Source organism: Nelumbo lutea, chromosome 4 (assembly GCF_056320005.1).
Source record: "Nelumbo lutea isolate HS-2025 chromosome 4, American lotus-T2T, whole genome shotgun sequence".
NCBI lineage: Eukaryota > Viridiplantae > Streptophyta > Magnoliopsida > Proteales > Nelumbonaceae > Nelumbo > Nelumbo lutea.
The window spans coordinates 78,987,704-79,007,404 of record NC_142687.1 but is presented as its reverse complement, the minus strand read 5'-3'; the positions used below and the strand labels follow the sequence as shown (position 1 = coordinate 79,007,404).

The 19,701-nt window shown below is 39.1% G+C and overlaps 1 protein-coding gene across 1 annotated transcript; it reads right to left on the bottom strand.

Annotated features, from left to right (window-relative positions):
• Positions 1–7,291: 7,291 nt before the first annotated feature.
• On the bottom strand, positions 7,292–8,544 carry LOC148861222 (extracellular ribonuclease LE-like). The gene is made up of 4 exons (XM_088986058.1): positions 8,367–8,544; positions 8,104–8,259; positions 7,786–7,987; positions 7,292–7,701 (listed from the first exon to the last, which is right to left on the bottom strand). The coding sequence occupies exons 1-4, from the start codon at positions 8,472–8,474 to the stop codon at positions 7,442–7,444; spliced, it is 726 nt and encodes a 241-aa protein (XP_088842184.1). The 5' UTR covers positions 8,475–8,544; the 3' UTR covers positions 7,292–7,441.
• Between the last annotated feature and the right edge of the window lie 11,157 nt (positions 8,545–19,701).

Genomic DNA, 19,701 nt, shown 5'->3' with positions numbered 1-19,701 from the left:
GCTGAATCATCAAAGAGTCTTATCAGATTCAACTTATTGTTGTATTTCTAAAAAGAAAAAAGAAAGAAAGAGTTAGAATCCATCTTAGTTAAAATTACTAATTAGAGATAAGAATAGATTAGATCTAATCTAGGCATTATCCATTAGGAAATTGGACTTTCTATTTTTGAGAAAGAACTCCTAAGAGGAGCTGGAAACAACCCTTTCCTAAGGCTATATATAGGGGGGTGGACAAGCAAAGGAGGCATCATCCAAGAGAGCATCAACCTTCTAAGGAAGCAATCAACAATCAAGGAGGAAGAAGCAGAATTTGCCCCTCTCATCAGGAAGCTACGATTTCCCCATGAAGTGTGTGCAAGCTTTTATTTTCTGGTTGAAGGTTAGGGAAGCTTGATTCTATAAACATTGTGAGACCTAATTGATTTTTATTTCAGTTCATTGTTTATGAGTATTCATATATTTTCTGCAATTTCCTATGAGAACTATTTTTATTGATTAAGCAAGAAGGATCCTTTGCTCAATCGATGAAAATAATCTATGGCCAATTAAACCATCAATTTCGTATATGATTGTTCGGTTTAATCATTGTGGCAAATAACATAAATTGATTATGGACAAGTTTTTGATTTATGTTAGGAGGATATATGATCTAGTTTAAACGATCCAAACTTGTATGTTCACTAACCAGAATTGGGTCTCTCCTCTCTTAATGCTATTAATAGATTAAATTCTAAGAGCTTGTTTAGAACTATCTATTAATAAGAGAAGCAATTAAAGAGCTTGTTTTGGTTGCTGAGAATTCGAGTAGAGATTGGTCGTTAGACCTTGTTAATGGGTATAATCAATTTATTCATAAGCATATGAATCCATCCTTGCATCAATGATTAATTGTAAGAATCAAAGCTGAACATATCTCTTCAACCAGAAGCTATCTCCCATCGATTTAATCCTTGCTTTCTTTTTATTTTATTTTCCTTGTCTTTACAACAACCCCCTACTTCGTTTTCTTGGGAATAAATCCACCCAATCCCTGTGGAGACGACCTTGCTCATCACCATATACAAAGTATTTAATTCGATCAGGACTTTTATCTTTGGTTGGATTCAACACCCACCAAATTTTGGCGCTGTTGCCAGGGATTGGTGTTCTAAGTAGATTTATTTCCTTATGCTTGGTTTATGCCTCATTCTTCTCGTGTAGGTGAACTCCAAAATGATCCCGAGATCGAAAACACAGTTCGCCAGTTAAGGAAGGAAGCCAAGCAATGTCGCAACCAATCAGCATCACTCCCATCTCCTGAGGTTAAGTCGGAAACAGTCCTTGTTAAGTCATCCAACAACTTTGAAGAAGAAGTCATGGACAACATCAATGAGAGAACTCTTAGAGAGTTAGCTGCACTAGATTTGAATCAGTAGCCACTCAGCATCGAATATGCAGATCTCACAGTACCTTTTGAACTAAAATCTGGTCTTATCCACTTACTTCCTACTTTTTGTGGACTTTCAGGCGAAGATCCCCATAAACATCTAAAAGAATTCCATGTAGTTTGCTTGAGCATGAAACCTCAAGGTGTTACCGAAGAGTAGATCGAGTTGCATGCATTTCCTTTCTCATTAGTTGACAAAGCTAAGGATTGACTTTACTACTTACCCTCCGGTTCTATCACTACATGGAATGAGATGAAGAAGCAAGTTCTGGAAAAGTTCTTCCCTACCTCACGAGCTGCTAATATCATAAAGGAAATTTATAGGATTAGACAATTCAGTGGAGAAACTCTCTATGAGTACTGGGAAAGATTCAAACAACTATGTGCAAGCTGTCCTCAACAATAGATTCCTGATCAGCTCCTTATCCAATATTTTTATGAAGGATTATTGCCAATGGATAGGAGTATGATTGATGCTGCAAGTGGAGTAGTGTTGGTAAATAAAACTCCTACTCAAGCAAGGGAATTAATATCAAACATGGCTGCCAATGCACAACAATTCGGTAATAGAGAAGAGCCCATCCCAAGGAGGGTCAATGAGGTAAGTACTTCTTCCATTGATAAAAAATTAGATACCCTCACCTCTCTTGTGGAAAAATTGGTAGTAGGTCACGTACAATAAGTAAAGACTTGTGGCATTTGTTCAACTACGGGTTATCCAATGACATGTGCCCTACACTTCAAGATGAACCCTACGAACAAGCCAATGCTATTGGACGATTCCCGCAAAGGAGATACGATCCCTATTCAAATACCTACAATGCAGGATGGAGGGATCATCCCAACCTTAGCTATGGAACCAAGCCCTTTGGCTTGCAACAACAATATCAATCGAGACCATCAGCTCCACAAAATTCATCTTCCAAACCAGGTATGTCCTTAGATGAAATTGTTAAAGCACTTACTACTAACATTCAACAATTTCAACAGGAGACAAGGACAAGCATCCAAAACTGGGAGAATCAGGTCATCCAATTGGCAACTGCTATGAGTTGATTAGAATCTCAAGGATCAGGAAAGCTACCCTCCCAAACCACAGTTAACCCGAAGCAGAATGCTAGTGCGATCATTTTGAGAAGCGGAAAGGAGTTGAATAAACCTAGAAAGGAAGTACCTAAAGATACAACTGAAGAAGAAAAAGAGAAGGAAGCACTACCACCCCAAACTCAAGATCCAAGTGGTAAACAACCCCAAGCCGTAGTGACCACTCCACCTTTTCCTAGCCGATTTGAAAAATCCAAGAAGGAGGAGCAAGAGAAGGATATTCTTGAGATATTCTGCAAGGTTGAGGTAAATATTCCCCTCCTTTATGCAATTAAGCAAGTACCTCGCTATTCTAAATTTCTCAAGGAAATATGTACTACTAAGAAAAAGCTAAAAGGCGATGAGAAAGTCCATATAAGGAAAATGTTTCAGCAATCCTCCAAAAGAAATTACCTCCTAAATGCAAGGATCCAGGTATGTTTACCATCCCTTGTAAGATAGGGAACGTTAAGATTGAAAGAGCAAAGTTAGGTCTAGGAGCTTCAATAAATGTCATGCCCCGTTCTATTTTCACAACTATGAACCTTGGACCATTAAAAGAGACGGGTGTGATTCTACAACTTGCTGATCGATCCACTACATACCCGAAGGGGGCTTTGGAGGACGTGTTAGTCCAAGTCAATGATCTGGTCTTTCCTGCTAATTTTTATGTGATTGATACGGAAGAAGATAATTCTTCCAATCCAACTCCAATTTTGTTGGGAAGGCCATTTCTTAAGACATCCAAGACTAAAATCGATGTGCATAAGGGGACACTTACCAAGGAATTTGATGGTGAGATTATTAAGTTTAATATTTATGATGCCATGAAATATCCTACTAATGATAATCTTGTTTATTCTTTTGATGTGATTGATCCTTCAGCACAAGAAGTTTTTGAACTTGATGGGAAGGATGTATTGGAAATCACCATTAGTAAGCATCCTGAGAAAGAAGAGTTAAGCTTGAGTTTTAAATTGTAGGAAACTGTTGCAGCATTGAATGGTTCTCCAGAGTTACAACAGTCAGGTAATGCTCCTTATATTATGTTGTCGATTTCTAATAGGAAACCTTTACCCTCTGTTTTGCAGGCCCCTATTCTAGATTTGAACCCACCAATGATAGATGAAAGGGGAAAACATCGGAAGTTGCAACTTCAAGACCTAGAGGATCCGGTTTATGATGATTAAAAACAGGAAAGTTTGTTTTTCTCTTTTTCTTCTTGTTTTTGCATTTATAGTTTAGTTATTTCCACATTTTCTTTACATTTCACCTTACATTGGGGACAATGTAAGTTTTAAGTGTGTGGGGGGGGGGAGTATAGGATTTAATTCAGGATTTTAGATAGGTAGTATTTTATTTCAGTTCAAAGAAAAAACAAAAACTCAACTCTTTTGTAATCAATTAAAACAATATTCTGGGAAAATTCTTGTAGACCTAGTAATGAAGTACAATTAAGAAGTACATGACCTATCTAAAGCCATTTCTTGTTAAGCTAGTCCTAAATTTAGGTTTAAGTAAATAGGGTAAATATTTTACCATTGCTACAATTGGTAGGATGGAGCATAAAATGCACCTACCAGCCAAGTAATTCAATAGTAGGATGGAGCATAAAATGCACCTACTATCCAGCAATTCAAATAGTAGGATGGAGCATAAAATGCACCTATTAACCAAGTAATCCTAAAAGTGAGATGGAGCATAAAATGCACTCACTTCCACCAAGGAGAGAAAAAGAAAAAAATAGAGAGAGAGGAGGTAAAAATGTTTTCCCTAATTTACTACCTGGTTTGTAGTAGAAAAAATTGAATGGGTTGATGGATGAGTCGTGTATAACTTGATTGTGTTGATTAAACAATTTGCAATAGTTAACCTAGAATATTTGTGGAAAAAGATGAAGAAAAGTTGAGTTTAAAGTTTGGTAGAATAATTTGCTTAAATTTTGTCCTACCCAAGGATAGGCAAGGTTTAAGTGTGGGGGGATTTGATAGTGTGCATAATTTCCATAATATTTGCATTTTTTCTTATTTAATTAGTAAATTAATTAATATATTTTATTGTGTTTTATGTAGGAAAAATTAATTAATAGATTTTATTGTAGGAAAAATTAATTAATAGATTTTATTGTAGGAAAAATTAATTAATAGATTTTATTGTAGGAAATATTAATTAATAGATTTTATTGGGTTTTATGTAGGAAATCACGATTTGGGCTTAAAGAAGCTTGCAGCAAAGCCCAAAACATTGGAGAAGCCCAAAACTCTGAAAGAAGCCTTGCATCAGCCCAACACGTTGAAAAAGCCCAATACGAGTTCAGCATGCAAGAGAGTGAGCCCACTCCATCAATCCTAGTAAGATTCGGCTGAGATAGAGGCTGAATCATCAAAGAGTCTTATTAGATTCAACTTCTTGTTGTATTTCTAAAAAGAAAAAAGAAAGAAAGAGTTAGAGTCCATCTTAGTTAAATTTACTAATTAGAGATAAGAATAGATTAGATCTAATCTAGGCATTATCCATTGGGAAATTGGACTTTCTATTTTTGAGAAACTCCTAAGAGGAGCTGGAAACAACCCCCTCCTAAGGCTATATATAGGGGGGCAGACAAGCAAGGGAGGCATCATCCAAGAGAGCATCAACCTTCCAAGAAAGTAATCAGCAACCTAGGAGGAAGAAGCATAATTCACCCCTCTAATCTGGAAGCTGCGATTTTCCATGAAGTGTGTGTAAGCTTTTATTTTCTGGTTGAAGGTTAGGGAAGCTTGATTCTATAAACATTGTGAGATTTAATTGATTTTTATTTCAGTTCATTATATATGAGTATTCATATGTTTTCTACAATTTCCTGTGATGATTATTTTTATTGATTAAGCAAGAAGGATCCTTTGCTCAGTCGATGAAAATAATCTATGGCCGATTAAACCATCAATTTCGTATATTATTGTTCAGTTTAATCATTGTAGCAACTAACATAAATTGATTATGGACAAGTTTTCGATTTATGTTAGGAGGATATATGATCTGGTTTAAACGATCCGAGCTTGTGTGTTCGTTGACCAGAATTGGGTCTCTCCCCTCTTAATGCTATTAATAGATTAAATCCTAAGAGCTTGTTTAGGACTGCCTATTAATAAGAGAAGCAATTAAAGAGCTTGTTTTGGTTGCTGACAATTCGAGTAGAGATTGGCTGTTAGAGCTTGTTAATGGCTATAACCAATTTATTCATAAGCATATGAATTCATCCTTGCATCAATGATCAATGGTAAGAATCAAAGCTGAACCTATCTCTTCAATCAAAAGCTATCTCCCATTGATTTAATCCTTGATTTCTTTTATTTTATTTTCCTTGTCTTTACAACAACCCCCCTACTTTGTTTTCTTGGAAATAAATCCACCCAATCCCTTTGGATATGACCTTGCTCATCACTATATACAAAAATATTTAAGTCAAGTAGGACTTTTATCTTTAGTTGGATTTGACACCCACCACCTACCCATCACTATAGGGACAGAACCTCACCACATCACTCGGATGAGATCGAGCCAGAGAAGATAGTGCTAGTCGGGTCTCTCCTTCCTCAAGACGCACTGAACTAATAAGCTTTCTCAAAGCTAATGTTGATGTATTTGTTTGGTCTGCTGTCGATATGCTAGGAATTGACTCCTCGGTCATTACTCACAAGTTGAGTGTGGACCCAAGCTATAAGCTGATTCGTCAAAAGAAAAGGAACTTTGCACTGGAGCGTTGGAAAGCTATTGGAGAGGAAGTGGACAAGTTACACAATGTTGACTTCATTAGAGAGGTACACTATCCTAAATGGCTATCTAACGTGGTCATTGTTAAGAAAGTTAATGGGAAATGGTGGGTATGTATTGACTTCACAGATATCAACAAGGCTGCCCCAAAGATAGCTTTCCATTATGAAGAATAGATCACTTGGTCAATGCCATTACAAGATATGAACTATTCCATTTTGTGAATTCTAAGGGCTCTTTCCATACACCATTTCCTTGAGTATATATATGTGTGTGGTATATATATATATATATATATATATATATATTATTTGATTAACCATTTTGTTTGATATAATAAACATATAATATTAGAGAAATGCCAACTTTTTGTACAAAATTTTTACATTTTTATTATCTTTCATGTTTATATCTATTATTTAAAATCTTTTATTATTTAATTATGGCATCAATGGTTAAACCATTACTGGTGAAAGCCAAAAGTATAATATTAGATTTAATGTGAGAAATTGGAGTTAATTCATTAAATATAGGACTTAATGAGGTAGATCAGAATGAAATTATTGTGGTAGCTCAAATAATTATAATTTCTGCCCTCACACAGAGAGGGATTATATTGTAAAATAAGGGTATTCAGTATAGATTATCACTAATTTTTTGATATTTGTTTCATCTTTTTGGTGGTTCGAAGTGCTTTTGCAAACGCCCAAGGCACTTTAGGAAGAAATAAACATTATAACAGCTATATATTAAAGAGAACATTATAACAGCTGAGTTTACATTTTTGCCCAGTTAACCAAAGATAACTTGAAAAGCGTGGACACCTTATGCTAAAAGATTTCTAAGTAAATGCTATAGTTGATCAAATTGTCAATTATCGAGTTTTAGATGGGAGTCATTCAATGTTGTGTCTTTATTCTCAAGACATTCGTCAGTCGAAATTGTGACCTTGGATTTTACCCTAATTGTGCGTTAGATTAATTGGAGAGAAAGAAACTAAACCCAAAGGCCAACACAGTACTGCACAAATATGGAAATAGATCTCTCTTTCTTTTTGATAGGCATGCAACATAGAGATACATCACATGGATCATATCCATATTTTATTATTCGAGCTACATTTCACTTTCACCAGTAAAACGGTGAATTATTTACTAGAGTAAAGCAACAGTTTAGGATCTAGAAAGGATGGTAGATCCCTTCAGCGGCTGATCCTCTGAAAGGTGGAAACCTAATGATCGAAGGACAGGTGGGCTCAGGGTAGACGGGGCAATCCATGAGTTCAGACCCATATTTATCAACGCAAAACATAACTTGGTAGAGCTGATATTTGCCAAACTTATCAACAGTGCAGTCAAGTGCAGGTGTTACTCCAGTTGCTATCTGAAGGACTCGTGTGATTCTCTCCGAGCTGTAGTACTGCCCATCGGGGTTAATCCCTGCATCATTATTATTGCTTACATATATAAGTGATAATTAAGAAACTTGAATTTATCTTCATGCCTGCAACAATATAATATTACCTTCCTGTTTGAGGATCTGGAGGATATTCACTTTGTCCTTCAAGTCGAGACCTGCTTTAAAGTAATCGTATTGACCATCGAAGACAGAGAGTGAGCAGGTGCCATGCTTGGACCACTCGTGAGCCCAGAACGGTGTGCTGTCGCTGCTTGGACATGAATACGACGGCCATTTGCGTTGCATTGTGTGAAGCAGGCCTGTTATCTACACCATGAAAAGGCGATATCGATCGATATCATCATATATATAGCAGGGAAATTAATAAACAAGTTTGTACGACGTAGCTCTTGATGAGAAGATAGGAGGAAGAAAATACATACCTGCGACAGATCTAAAGAGTTGCCTCGATCACAGTTCATCAGTCTGGTCCCACTACTGGAGCATGGAAAGAGGCCATGCACAGTGAATTCCTGCGAAACCATTCCTGTGTTTGGGAAGCAACAACCTTTTTCTGACGCACAAACCGACCCAGCCCACTAATAATTAACAAAACAAATATCAATACACAACTGTCACAATTAGTGCAAACAATTAAAGAAACGAATTAACGAATGATTAATTCTGGGTCGTCTTCTCTACTCACCACTTGCGCATGAAGGAAGAAATGGACACTGGTAGTATGTGAAACACTCAGAGCTGCTAAACATTGTATGACAAGAATCATAAGTTGAAATGAAGAAGCGGATACCATGGTTTCCCTACTCTTACTTCACTTCACTTCGCTCAAGCTCAATCCTTTCTCTAGATTTTCTCAGTTTGGCGATGGTGCATGGTGTACGGATAGCCACATTTATAGGCAAAAATCGTATGAACATTTGGTAGAAAATTGTAGAGAATACACCCAGTTTAGGATGTTAAAGCACGTGGGTATTGTATTTGTAGTTTTCGTTTTTTTTATCTTTTGATTGATGGAGAATAATTTGGGTCCGTTCATGGCACAATGTTGTTGGATGGATGGGAGAGTTGAAAGGACTTAAAATTATGATTCTGGTTTAATGGTGGTCCAGCGGACAAAGAAGAGAAAATTATGATTCATGAAATTCTATTTATTTTAGCGGTAGCTTTTGTTTCTCTTTCTTATAAACAACCGAAACTACGGGCCATGACCATGAGATATAGACTTATAAAATTGACGTGCCGCATTGCATCCCGTCCAATATTAAATATTACTAGGAGGCAAAACTGGATAAAGCAATGTTTTCTCATTAATGCCTAAATGGACAAAACAATTATTTTCTTTCAATCCTCTGACGTAAAATGTAAAACATGTTATCTTATTTCCTCCACAAGTTTATATCCTCTTTTATCTTCATCTCTTTCATCTTTGTCTATATCCCAAGATATTATTCAGCTAAAAAAGAAAATGTTGCCTTGAATCATCAATTTGACGCGTGTAAGTAATATCAAAACCCACCATTGAATGGTTTCCACTTTAAAATTGTCGATGCTTTCAAATTTGGAGCCAGGGGAGCGGAGCAATTGTTGAAAAAAATGGGGTCACACAATCTTGAGGAGAAGTGTTCTGAGGTGTGTCTGAAGGCATTGTTTTTAAAATGTTATTTATCTCACTCACTTATACTGAGTTTGCTATTGTGATATAGGCAAATTCGTTCACATGATACAATAGAGTCTTGGGCGAGAATCTGCAACTAACAAAATTGAAGTGTCTCCAAAGAAACCTTATGTGAGATAGTAGCAGATTGAACTGAGAGAGACAAGAGTGATTTTTCGAAAACTTGTGTTCAATTGCTCGATTCACAATCCTTAAATAGTTTCTGAAGAGCCATGGAGAAGAGGAAGGTGATAGTTTAGAAAATGCTCTTTGAATAGTCACAATTTCAAACATTGTGACTGTTAAAAGTTAGTTAATAATTAATGACTATTAACTTTGAATAGTGCCTCTTGATCACACCCGATCGGATTGTGACCATTGAAGTCATCAAAGTGTGCCTCTAAAGCACATTATTGCATCGCACATGTGCACACGTTGCACGGTAGCAAACCTACAGGCTCTGTTCTTTATATTTCTAAAGAGTGTAAATAAGCTCCTATTTAAAAACATAAAACAAGTTTCGTAATTTTCCAATGTAGGACAAATTGAAAACTGATTTTAATAAGAGAAAACATTATTTTCCTAGATATTTGTGTAGGTGTATTTCTTCATGTAATTGGTCAATCAAACCCCATTGAAGTTAATCTCTAATGACATTAAAGTCCAATAGTAATTTCCAAAGTCTGAGGGTTGTAGGTCCCTCCTGCTAAGAGTGAAAAGACATTAATGGCCTTGGGAGTGTTCCTAGGGTCGAGGACTCCAACAATCAAGTTAGCCGAGGGCTCAAAAGAAGCTAAGGTCGCCGCAAGAGTGTAAGTGATAGCTCAACTATGTGTGTGCACCTTTAGTTGTAGCATCCCTTTTATAGTAGGAGTTGCCCAGGTGGGGAGTAATGCACGACATGTGACCATCCCGGAGATTGCGATCACGTAGGGGGACTCAAGCAGGCATTGGCCGACCACGACCCCCTAACTAGTGACTCAAGAGTAAATGTTCCCAGAATATATGCCCACATTAAGTGCTCTGTAATCATTAAGGGTGGGAATTACCTAGTTGCCCTTATGAGATTTTCTTGTGTTGAAAATACCCCTGGCCAATACCACGTGTCAGGGTCTAGAAGGCGTACCAAATATACCTACATCACTTAACCCCCACTCTCGAGGCTGAGGTTGAGGGTTGCGAGTGACTTATGCTAAGCCCTTAGCCTCGGCCAATGAGATTTTCCAATAGCTTTGTCGAGCTTTTCACTGTTCGAGGATTGCGAGCGGAATTGATCAACGTGGTTGTGGTTGAGTCACCGTGTCTCATAAAGGTTCTTGTTTCTAGTGCCTAATAACTGTATTTGGGATGGACGCTGGATTCATCGACCAAAGTGTCATGCCTAGGATGGGCCTTGTTTCAGCTGCTCAAGAGTTGTGTTTGGGACAGATGGCTGAATGGTCACATCGATTTGGCATATGTTGAACCGGGGATGATGGGCAAACCGACTTCGGGCCTTTACATCATTTCATCTCTCAAGGTCGATGCCATGTGGAGGTCATCGGCACGGTTGGGTGAGGCGGTTCACTTATGACCATTGAATAGAGTGAATCTTTGTCGTCCATTTCCCTTTAAAAGGAGGGGGAGATGGGAAAGACTTCACCATTTGTCCACAATACACTTGCTTGGAGTTTCTAAGACCACCTTGGCTCCTAATAAATTTCTCTTCAGTCCTTTTCTTCGTAGAAATCTTTTCTTGGTAAGGCTTCGTGTTCCACTGTGTAGACTTTTGATTCTAGTCCTGAGGCCTACACCCTTCTAGATTGGAGTGATCCCAATAGTACTCCTAGCACCAACAATGGGAGTGATAGTACCGATAGTAGTTCCAAGGGATTCTCTCGAATGTCCAGTGTGGAAGGTTTGCAAGAGAGAGTTGCATCTCGATGAGCCGAGCATGACCATCAAAGCATGGTGATAGCTATAATTATAACCCTAGCAAGTGCACTAGTTATCAAGTAGTATAAAAATATCGCTCCCACGAGGATTTAACAAAATAAGTATTAGAACTACAGCCTTCCCTAATTATATGGACAATCGAATTTTAGATTTGAGAATAAGAACTAATGAAAAAACAGAAATAGGAAAACAAGAGCAAAAGTAACAATGATGAAGTATGTAACGATTGGTTGAATTCGCTAGGGCTTTCGTCCACCTAACCATTCCAATGAATAATAATGGATGAAATTATCCAAGATAATTTATCATTCCCATAAGCTGAAGTCTTTCCAATTTTATTTAATATTCTCTCTCTAGATATACTAAAACTACTTCTATCAGGTAACCCCTCGATCTCTCGACTAGAGTTCTCAAGATAGAAGTGCATTAAGTCCAAGGAAAAACTATTATATTCAGATGAATCATGTGTATATACCCCTATATACCATTCAATTCACACCATGAATTATGTGGTCAACTATGTGAATTCCCCTCTCGATTCATTCACATACGCCTAATCAATTAAGAGATGGTCACTCCTAATAGCATTAAGCAAGATAATTCAAATATTATATGGAAATCATGATCTTGAATAAATCAGAATAAAAATATATTCATTGATATGATTAGGCTTTCTATAACCCTAACTACAAATAAATTAGTTCATACTAGCAGAAATAAAACAAACAAGAGGAAAGAAAGAACTCATGGTTTCGCCCTTGGAGTTGAAATCTCCTCTTCTCCTTGCCGCCACCTCCTTCTTGCAAACTTCTTGCTTGATATCTGGATTGCTCCTCTACTTCTTGATGCCTCTCTAGTCTGCCCCCTACCCCTTTATATAGCTTAAGGGGAGGGGGTGGTCTCCTACTCTTTCTTGAAATTAATCTCTCAAAAATAGAAAGTCCTAGTCTAATCCCACTCTTATCTCTTTATCTAATGAACTCAATCTCTTTATCTTTATGGGATTACATCATGAATTTAGATCTAATAAGACTCTTCTCAGTTTCTTGTTCTTGGATTCGTATTAGACCTCTTCTGCAAATTGGGCTGCTGCTAGGCTTTTCTACAAGTTGGGCTTAAGCTGTGGATTGGGCCTTCCTATGAATATTCCCTGAATTCGGGCCCGGATTTGACTTTGATACAGGCTGAATCTGCGAAAGACCAAAATATAAAAGTTGTGGATTTTTCTCTTATCTATCTAGTGGGTCTTGAATCAGCTCAATCGGAGTTCGGATAGGTGGGTTAGGCCCAGATTATTGAACGGTGACAAAACTGTGAAAAATCATCTGATTTGCCTGTCTTTGCTTCTGATGCCTTCTTACATGACCTGAACCGAAATAAAAGAAATATGAGTCTAATTAAGTACTAATTAACTACGCAAGACAGAATATTTGGGGATAAAAATGTGATAAATTCTACTCTCATCACATGGACTCCATTAATGAGAACACTGGGTGCACTAGGCCAAGGGGTGACGTCCTTGAGTGTCCTTTTGTTGGGCCTTCGAGGGTGGACTCGCCAGGGAATACTCTAGTGCTTCTCGTTGTGGTAGATGTTGAAGAGGCTGAGGGGCCGACGGGTGAGGAAAAGGCTGAAGCCGAGGTTAGAGGCATGACCCTAGAGCATTATCCTTGCTCAAACTTAGATAGTATAATTGACAAGGAGCATATTTAGGCCTTGTTCAAGAAGTACTTTATTCTAAGGGACTATAGGGTTAGAGTCCCCTATGTTGGTGATAGGCCATGGCTCTACCCTGAAGGGGAAGTTTGCATCCATGAGCATTATCTTCATTTTGGTGTGTGCTTTCCTCTAAACCCTTTAATCCTCGAGTTGCTGAACCATTACAAGTTAAACCTTAACCAACTTGCTACCAACAATGTCAGGATGATATTGGTTGTCTTGGTGATGGCTCATCTTCAAGGGGTCTCCATAACAGTGAATATATTTTGAAGCATAGTTGCCTTAAGAAAATGCCTTGATGGTGAAGGGTTGTGGTACTTCTAGGGCCGACAGGGAAAAGTGGTGGACAACCCATCGTTTGTGCATAATTGGAAGAAGAAAATTTTCTTCATATTATGTCCCAACGGCTGGTCTTTCTGAACTATTTGGGGAAGCCCAGATACACTGGTTGAGAGGATCATGCCACATAATAGTGACGAGGAGAAAGCCATGATGAATCGGCTTTGACTGAGCGGGATGGTTCACGTCGGACCCTTGGTGAGGGAGGAAGCCTTGGTGGTAGCCTGCCTTAGTCCTACCCCCCTTGGTATTGACACTCCTATTACTTGCTAATTATGGCTTCAGTCGAGCTTTGGTGCAGTTTTCTAATAGGTTGTTGCTTCATTGTTGCAGAGATAGAGGGCGGCATGAAGGCTATACTGTTACTTGCTAATTATGACTATGTCGAAGAAGACCACAAAAAAGAGTGTGGCCGAGTGTATGCCTTGGAGACAGCGAAAGGAAGGTACAAATAACACAAGGACCGAGACCGAGGTAGCCAAGAAGCATCCGGTCGAAGGCGTCTGAGATCCATTGTCTACCAAGAAGCTGCAAGTGAGGGAGCTTTGAGCAGAAGGGACTTCTAGTGGATCCTGTCAAGTTGTTCTGTACTCCTTTGACCCTCAGGATCATGAGCCCTTGAATGCTCGTTTGGTCTACCAACCAACTTGGACTATCAGGGAGGGAGAGTCCTTGTGCACATTTGAGATTACCTAATAGCTCGCTGTGGGGATGGTGCTTCCTGGTGATTGTCAATCTGGAATCCAACACTCCATTAACTCGGTTTGGAGTGCCTTGTTTGATAAGGTGGTCGAGGTATGATTTTGGACTTCATCGATTGTTATAGTATCTTGATTGGTTTGAACTAACTTATATTTCTTTTTGTAGATGGTCTCCTACTCCGCCAGCCTCTACGACAAGGTGGGGGTCTTGATTCAGTTGTGTCTATCACAAGAGGTCGAGTGACTCAAGCATCAAGTGGCTAAAGTGTAGGCAGGGCGAGAGATGGTTGAGAGTAAAGCTCGTGAGGAGTACGAGCATTGTAAGAAGGCTAAGCCAAGGTTTCAGCAAAGGAGGAGTTGGTGAAGGGGTTGAAGTCCTCCCTTAGCTTGATGGAGCACTAACTTGAAGAATTATCTTTACGCGTGGTGTCTAACTATAAGGCCTCAGATGAGCACAAAAGAGACTTGGCCTACTTTACTTCCCATGCTTATTTGTAGGGTTTCAAGGATTGTATGGTCCAAGTGTCAAAGATTTTCCCAAACTTTGACATTAATCAATTGGATTCATTCCCTGATGTCCAACAATCAGTTGAGGTTGTGGAGATGGCCAAGGACCAAGGTGGTGACGATTCATTGCAGGTTGATGGGAAAGAAGTGGCTAGTAAGGGAAACACTAGGGCCAATGGCCAAACTGGGGATAACCACTAAATACTTCATCATCACAGTTGTTTGGGCCTGCATGCCCTTTGAAGAAATGTTACTTCTGCTTTTTTTTAACTACAGGGCTGATACCCCCCCTAGAAACTTTTTGTTAAAGAACAAGTGTTAATAGAAGTTTCTTCCTTTGTAAAAAAAATGCTTTGTGTAGGTAGGGTAAGGCTTGGATGGGAGATGGTCTCTTTGAAAGACAAAGAAAGACCAGGGATTAGGGGGATAGGCTTTCGGGCTAGAGTGCTAGGGTAAAGAATCCAAAAGCAAAGGGTGTTCGAGTGTTGGGTGCTTAATGAATTTTAATACGGGGAGGATCTCTATTTATGGGGGAGATTTTGAGATCCTGAAAGGTAGGAGATAAAGGTGCTCATGACCTATTGGGAAAGGGAATATTACGTTTGTTGTCAATCATTGGGCACACCACTGGGGCTTTGCCACGTGTCTCATAGGGATCATCCTGAGGGTCGGCTTTCCTTTCACTCGGGAGTCCTCATTACTTATGTGTGCCCTACTTAATTGACGTTGCACTCGTGACATCATCGCTTGGAGGGCGATATCTTGTTAGTTACACGTGGTGCCTTGCTACGTTTGTCCCTTTGGAGTCATGTGCGTAGGTGTCGTTGGGTTCGATTATTTAATGGGCCATGAGTTTATCACATGTCCAAACAGGTGTGGGACCTTTTCGTGGGTTTGGCCATGGTTTCCTTTTGCTTTGGCTATGAGTGGGCTCAATAAGGGCGTGTGGTGAACCGCAGGTTTATCGCGGTTTTGTGATGCATGATGTGGGTTCATCGCAAGTCTGGGCTGCATTGTGGGTTCATCACTGCGGGGAAGTTGACTGTTTGGCTATTCGCATGCAACTGTGTGGTATCAATTTAGTATTTGATGTTCCCTAAGGGTCTTAATGAACACTATGTTCCTACATTATCCCCCCTTCTTATCGGTAAGTGGGAGCTTATCAATAAGCACTTTGCCTTCTCATTTTTGGGTTTTGTAGTGGGTTCGCTTATGTGCATTGGGTCTCGGGATTTTCCCTATTTTGTAGCTTTGTATAGATTCTGCATGCCTGGTGTCCGCGGTGGTAGTTTCTTACATTCCATGGCTTATCCCCCTGTCTTTTGGTAATTTGCTTCCTGTCAATGGTCAATGCCATGCTCTATTTGTGTATTCCAGCCCCCCTGACCATTGATAGAAAGATAATTGGCAAAAGACATTGGAAGGAGAAAAAAAAATTGTTTCTAACCAATTTCCTTTGCTAATAGTGGTACTCATGTCCGGTTTGTAAAGTTTAACTTTCCTAGTCATTTTCCAAGGGGTGTTTGTTGAAATGTCAAGCCCCCTGACTATCGTTAGTGAGAAAAGGACTGGCAGATGGTTTTGTTGGTACTGGTTCAGCGGGGGTGAAGCCCACTTGTGTGATGGTGCACAGACTTTTTGATCAATGATGGGTGATTGAACTGCTAACGTGTTAAGTTGACGTTGGGGTTGGGACGATCATTGGGCAGCATCCACATGGTAGGCATGACTAGCAATCTCTTTGTTAACTAAGTGGTAATTAATGTGGCTCGACTGCTCGTGTGACATCGTTTTGTTACCCAATATTTAAAATGACGGTAGCATATGTGGCACTATGTTTGAATGAATGCACCCATTTTATCCCGCCTTTTAAAGGGTGTTTATGTAAATTACATGGGTTACTTTTCCTCTAAGCATCATTTCAGGCCTTGTACTGGCGTCTATTCATCTTCTTCGATGCCGTTCAGCATTCTACACATGTGTGAAAATCCTTATAATAGTGTAGGAAAACCACATCAGTTCTCCCTTTTGCCTTCTTGCTATCGTCTTCATAGTGTTCTTTGTGTCCTAGGTTGCTTTGCAAAACCCTCTTCAATTCCTTTTCTTATCTCGCGTTCCTTTGTGCCCATCTATTTCATGCCTCTCATGGCTACTCGCCAAGGAAAATTGGTATATTCTTTCATTGACTTCGTTAGGGAAGTCGATACCGCTGAGTTGCTGGTGGAGATAGAGGCCTCCCTAGCAATTGTGGAAGGGGTTTCTAGCCTCCCATGCTGGTGTCTAGGAGTAAGGGTGGACCTTTTGATGTCATCATTGGTGTAGAGCTAATGTGTCTCTATGATCATTCGAAAGTGTCCATGTCGTACAAGTGTTAGAAACCCCAAACTGATAGTTCGAAATCCCCCAACATTTATGCTACCTGGATGCAATACATTCTTGAGAACCCCATCTACTATCGGATGTTGTAGGATTCTAGGCTTCTCAGATTCATGGATTGTTACACAAATCTCGTGGGTCGAGAGGGTGTTAAGTATGTTGATTATTTGCTGGGTCACTAGTGTTTCCGCACCCACACCTTTGTAGGTGCATTTGGGGAATTTACTGTCTCAGTCAAGGATGTGGCAGCCCTGTTGGTGCTACCGGTTGGGAGTTCTATGTCTGTGCAGCATTTGTAGTACATGGAATCCATTTTTGCAAATTTGAGGGGGTTATGCGAGGAGATTCTTGGGGAAACTCCTCCTTATAAAGCACTTGTGGACCAATCCACCGCTTGGGGCAAGATGCTGTTGGACCAGTTGTTGGAGTATTGGTTTGAGTCTCGTGGCAGGAGGGATGTCATGGTGTGAGATGCTGGCACGCAGTGTCATCTTGCAGCCTATATTCTGTACGTGGCATTGCGTTTCTTGTTCCTGGGGTTCCCTAGTTATGGTATTGGTACTGTATTGATTCCCCTACCTGTCCTTGCTATCAATAGCCATCAACTTCGGTTGGCATTTATGTTTCTTGGCTACTTGTACGAGCAACTAGATGACATTGTTCAGCAGCTCAATGACCCCAATTGCAAGAGGCATAGAAGTTATATCTATGCCCCATTCCTCTGGATGTTCCTTTGTGAGCTATTTGAACTCACTATAACACCGCCACGTCTATCTCTGATTTGCATCCACGTTGCTACTCTCGACAATGACAGAGCAGAGGAGAAGGTTTTTTAAGTGTGTAGGAGGAAGTGTTGGCTCTAGGCCAGTAGACATAAACAAATTAAGATGAGCGAGATCAGTGTGAAGTTGGCTTCTCTCGATGGCTGATAACCCTGCATTTTGATGCCTTAAGGGAATCAATTCAGGGGTATTTTTGGCCTTAGAAAAGTCAAATTGTGTCATTTTCCCAGTTAATTTCAATATTGTGGCCTTTGAGGGTATCTGTGCAAATTCTGGGGAAAACTGAGAAGTTTTCATGGCTAAAATGCAGATTTTGGGAAGCTGGTGTGAAGTCCAGCTGAGAGAGGGGGTGTTCTTGTGAAAAACTGAAAGCAGGAGGGCGCCTACTATCTGCTAAACCCAGTTTGGCGCCCCTCCTACTGTATTAGCTTGCTCCCCACACCTTAGCAAAACCTAGAGCACCTTTTAACCCATTCTTTTCACTCTTAACAAACCCTATCCACCCCTAACTACTAAATCCTCACCTTCTATCCCTTCTAATCTCCACCATCCATTCTAGTGCACTTTCTTTTTAGCATTTTAACCTTAGGAGCCACCTAACTTCTAATCATCACCATTTAGCCTTTAGCCATTAAATCTCAGCCTTACATAATATTGAGTGCCTTCTCCTTTTCTTCTCAGCCTTAGGATCACCCTAGAACCATCTTAGCCATCCATTACAAACCCTAGGGCATCCCTAACATTGCTAAATCCCAGCTGCCACCCCCATCTTTCTCCCTATTTCTAGTTGTGTCTAGCCTTCTCTATAAAAAGGGTCTCAAGGGCCCTGTAGAAGGGCTTGGTCAATTCACCCAGTTAACAAGGCTAAGGTTTCTTGAGGAGTTCAAGGGTTGTAGAAGGGGAGGATGCCTAGATCTTGTCAAGAGGGGTTCCTGCAAGATGTTCAACCATTCTGCAACTACCACCACTAGATCTAATCAATCATTCTTTTCTTTTCTTTATTTTCTTTTGTGTTATTTTTATTTTTGTAATGTTTTAGATATAATTCTTGTTTGTTTCTCTGTTTTGCAGATCTGAATTCGTTCGGTTCAAGGCTAAGGTGTCTCTAGGGGTTTGAGGGTTGTAGAAAGGACGGATGCCCGGTTCTAGTCAGGAGGGCTTTCTGCAAGCTGTCTAGTCGATCTACAACTACTGCCACCAGATCCGAATTTTGGATCGTTTTTTATTTCTTTTATTTCCCTTGTTGATTCCCATACTTTATTAAATTCTGATTTTTATTTGTTGTTTTATTTAAATTTGAAACATTTAATTTTAGCAATAATAGATTTTATTTTTGTATTTTCTGCCATTCTTGATTGCATTCTCTTGTTCGGATCTAAGTGTATATTAATTTTTCATTTGCTTCCCTATGGATACGACCCATTCTCACCCATTTACTACGTTAGTAGTTGTTTGAGAAATGGAAAAATTTATAAATAATTAACCTGGTGTTCCAAAGTGGTTAATGACACGCTTCTGGACACACCAAGTTTTTGGCACCGTTGCCGGGGAAGCATGGAGAAAAACTTTTATTTACTTTTTCCAGATCTGTTTCCTTATTTTTTTCTTTTTTGTTTTATTACTTGATCCATTATCTCATTTTAATTCTTGTTTCTCTTTGATTCTATAGGATGGAATAGCGAAAGGTGGGGTACCGGAGCATTGCGGGACTCTGGGACGGAAGAGAAGAGAAGAGAATTTGGATTGCGTTTCAGTTGTAGTCGTTCCATTTTATTTTTAATTTTCTTATTTTTATTTTCAAACTCCTTTTTTTATAGAATAGTTATTTTTGAAATTTTAAATAATTTCTTTTTGCTAGATCTGATTTATTTTTAGTATTATTTTGCTTCCCTTTTGTTTCTAGATCTATTATTCTTTCTTTATTTTAATTTCTTGTTCGATTTTTTTTGCTTTATTAGCTTTGTCTTTTTCTTTTATTTGAAATTAAAAAAAATTACGTTTATTTTA

What these genes read in the sequence shown, in the direction of transcription:
- LOC148861222 (XM_088986058.1), bottom strand. Translation starts at nt 8,474, where the DNA reads ATGGTATCCGCTTCTTCATTTCAACTTATGATTCTTGTCATACAATGT. An exon ending in TCTTCCTTCATGCGCAAGTG is followed by an intron (nt 8,260 to 8,366) that starts GTGAGTAGAGAA and finishes GTTAATTATTAG; the next exon opens with TGGGCTGGGTCGGTTTGTGC. An exon ending in CCAGATCCTCAAACAGGAAG is followed by an intron (nt 7,702 to 7,785) that starts GTAATATTATAT and finishes ATAATGATGCAG; the next exon opens with GGATTAACCCCGATGGGCAG.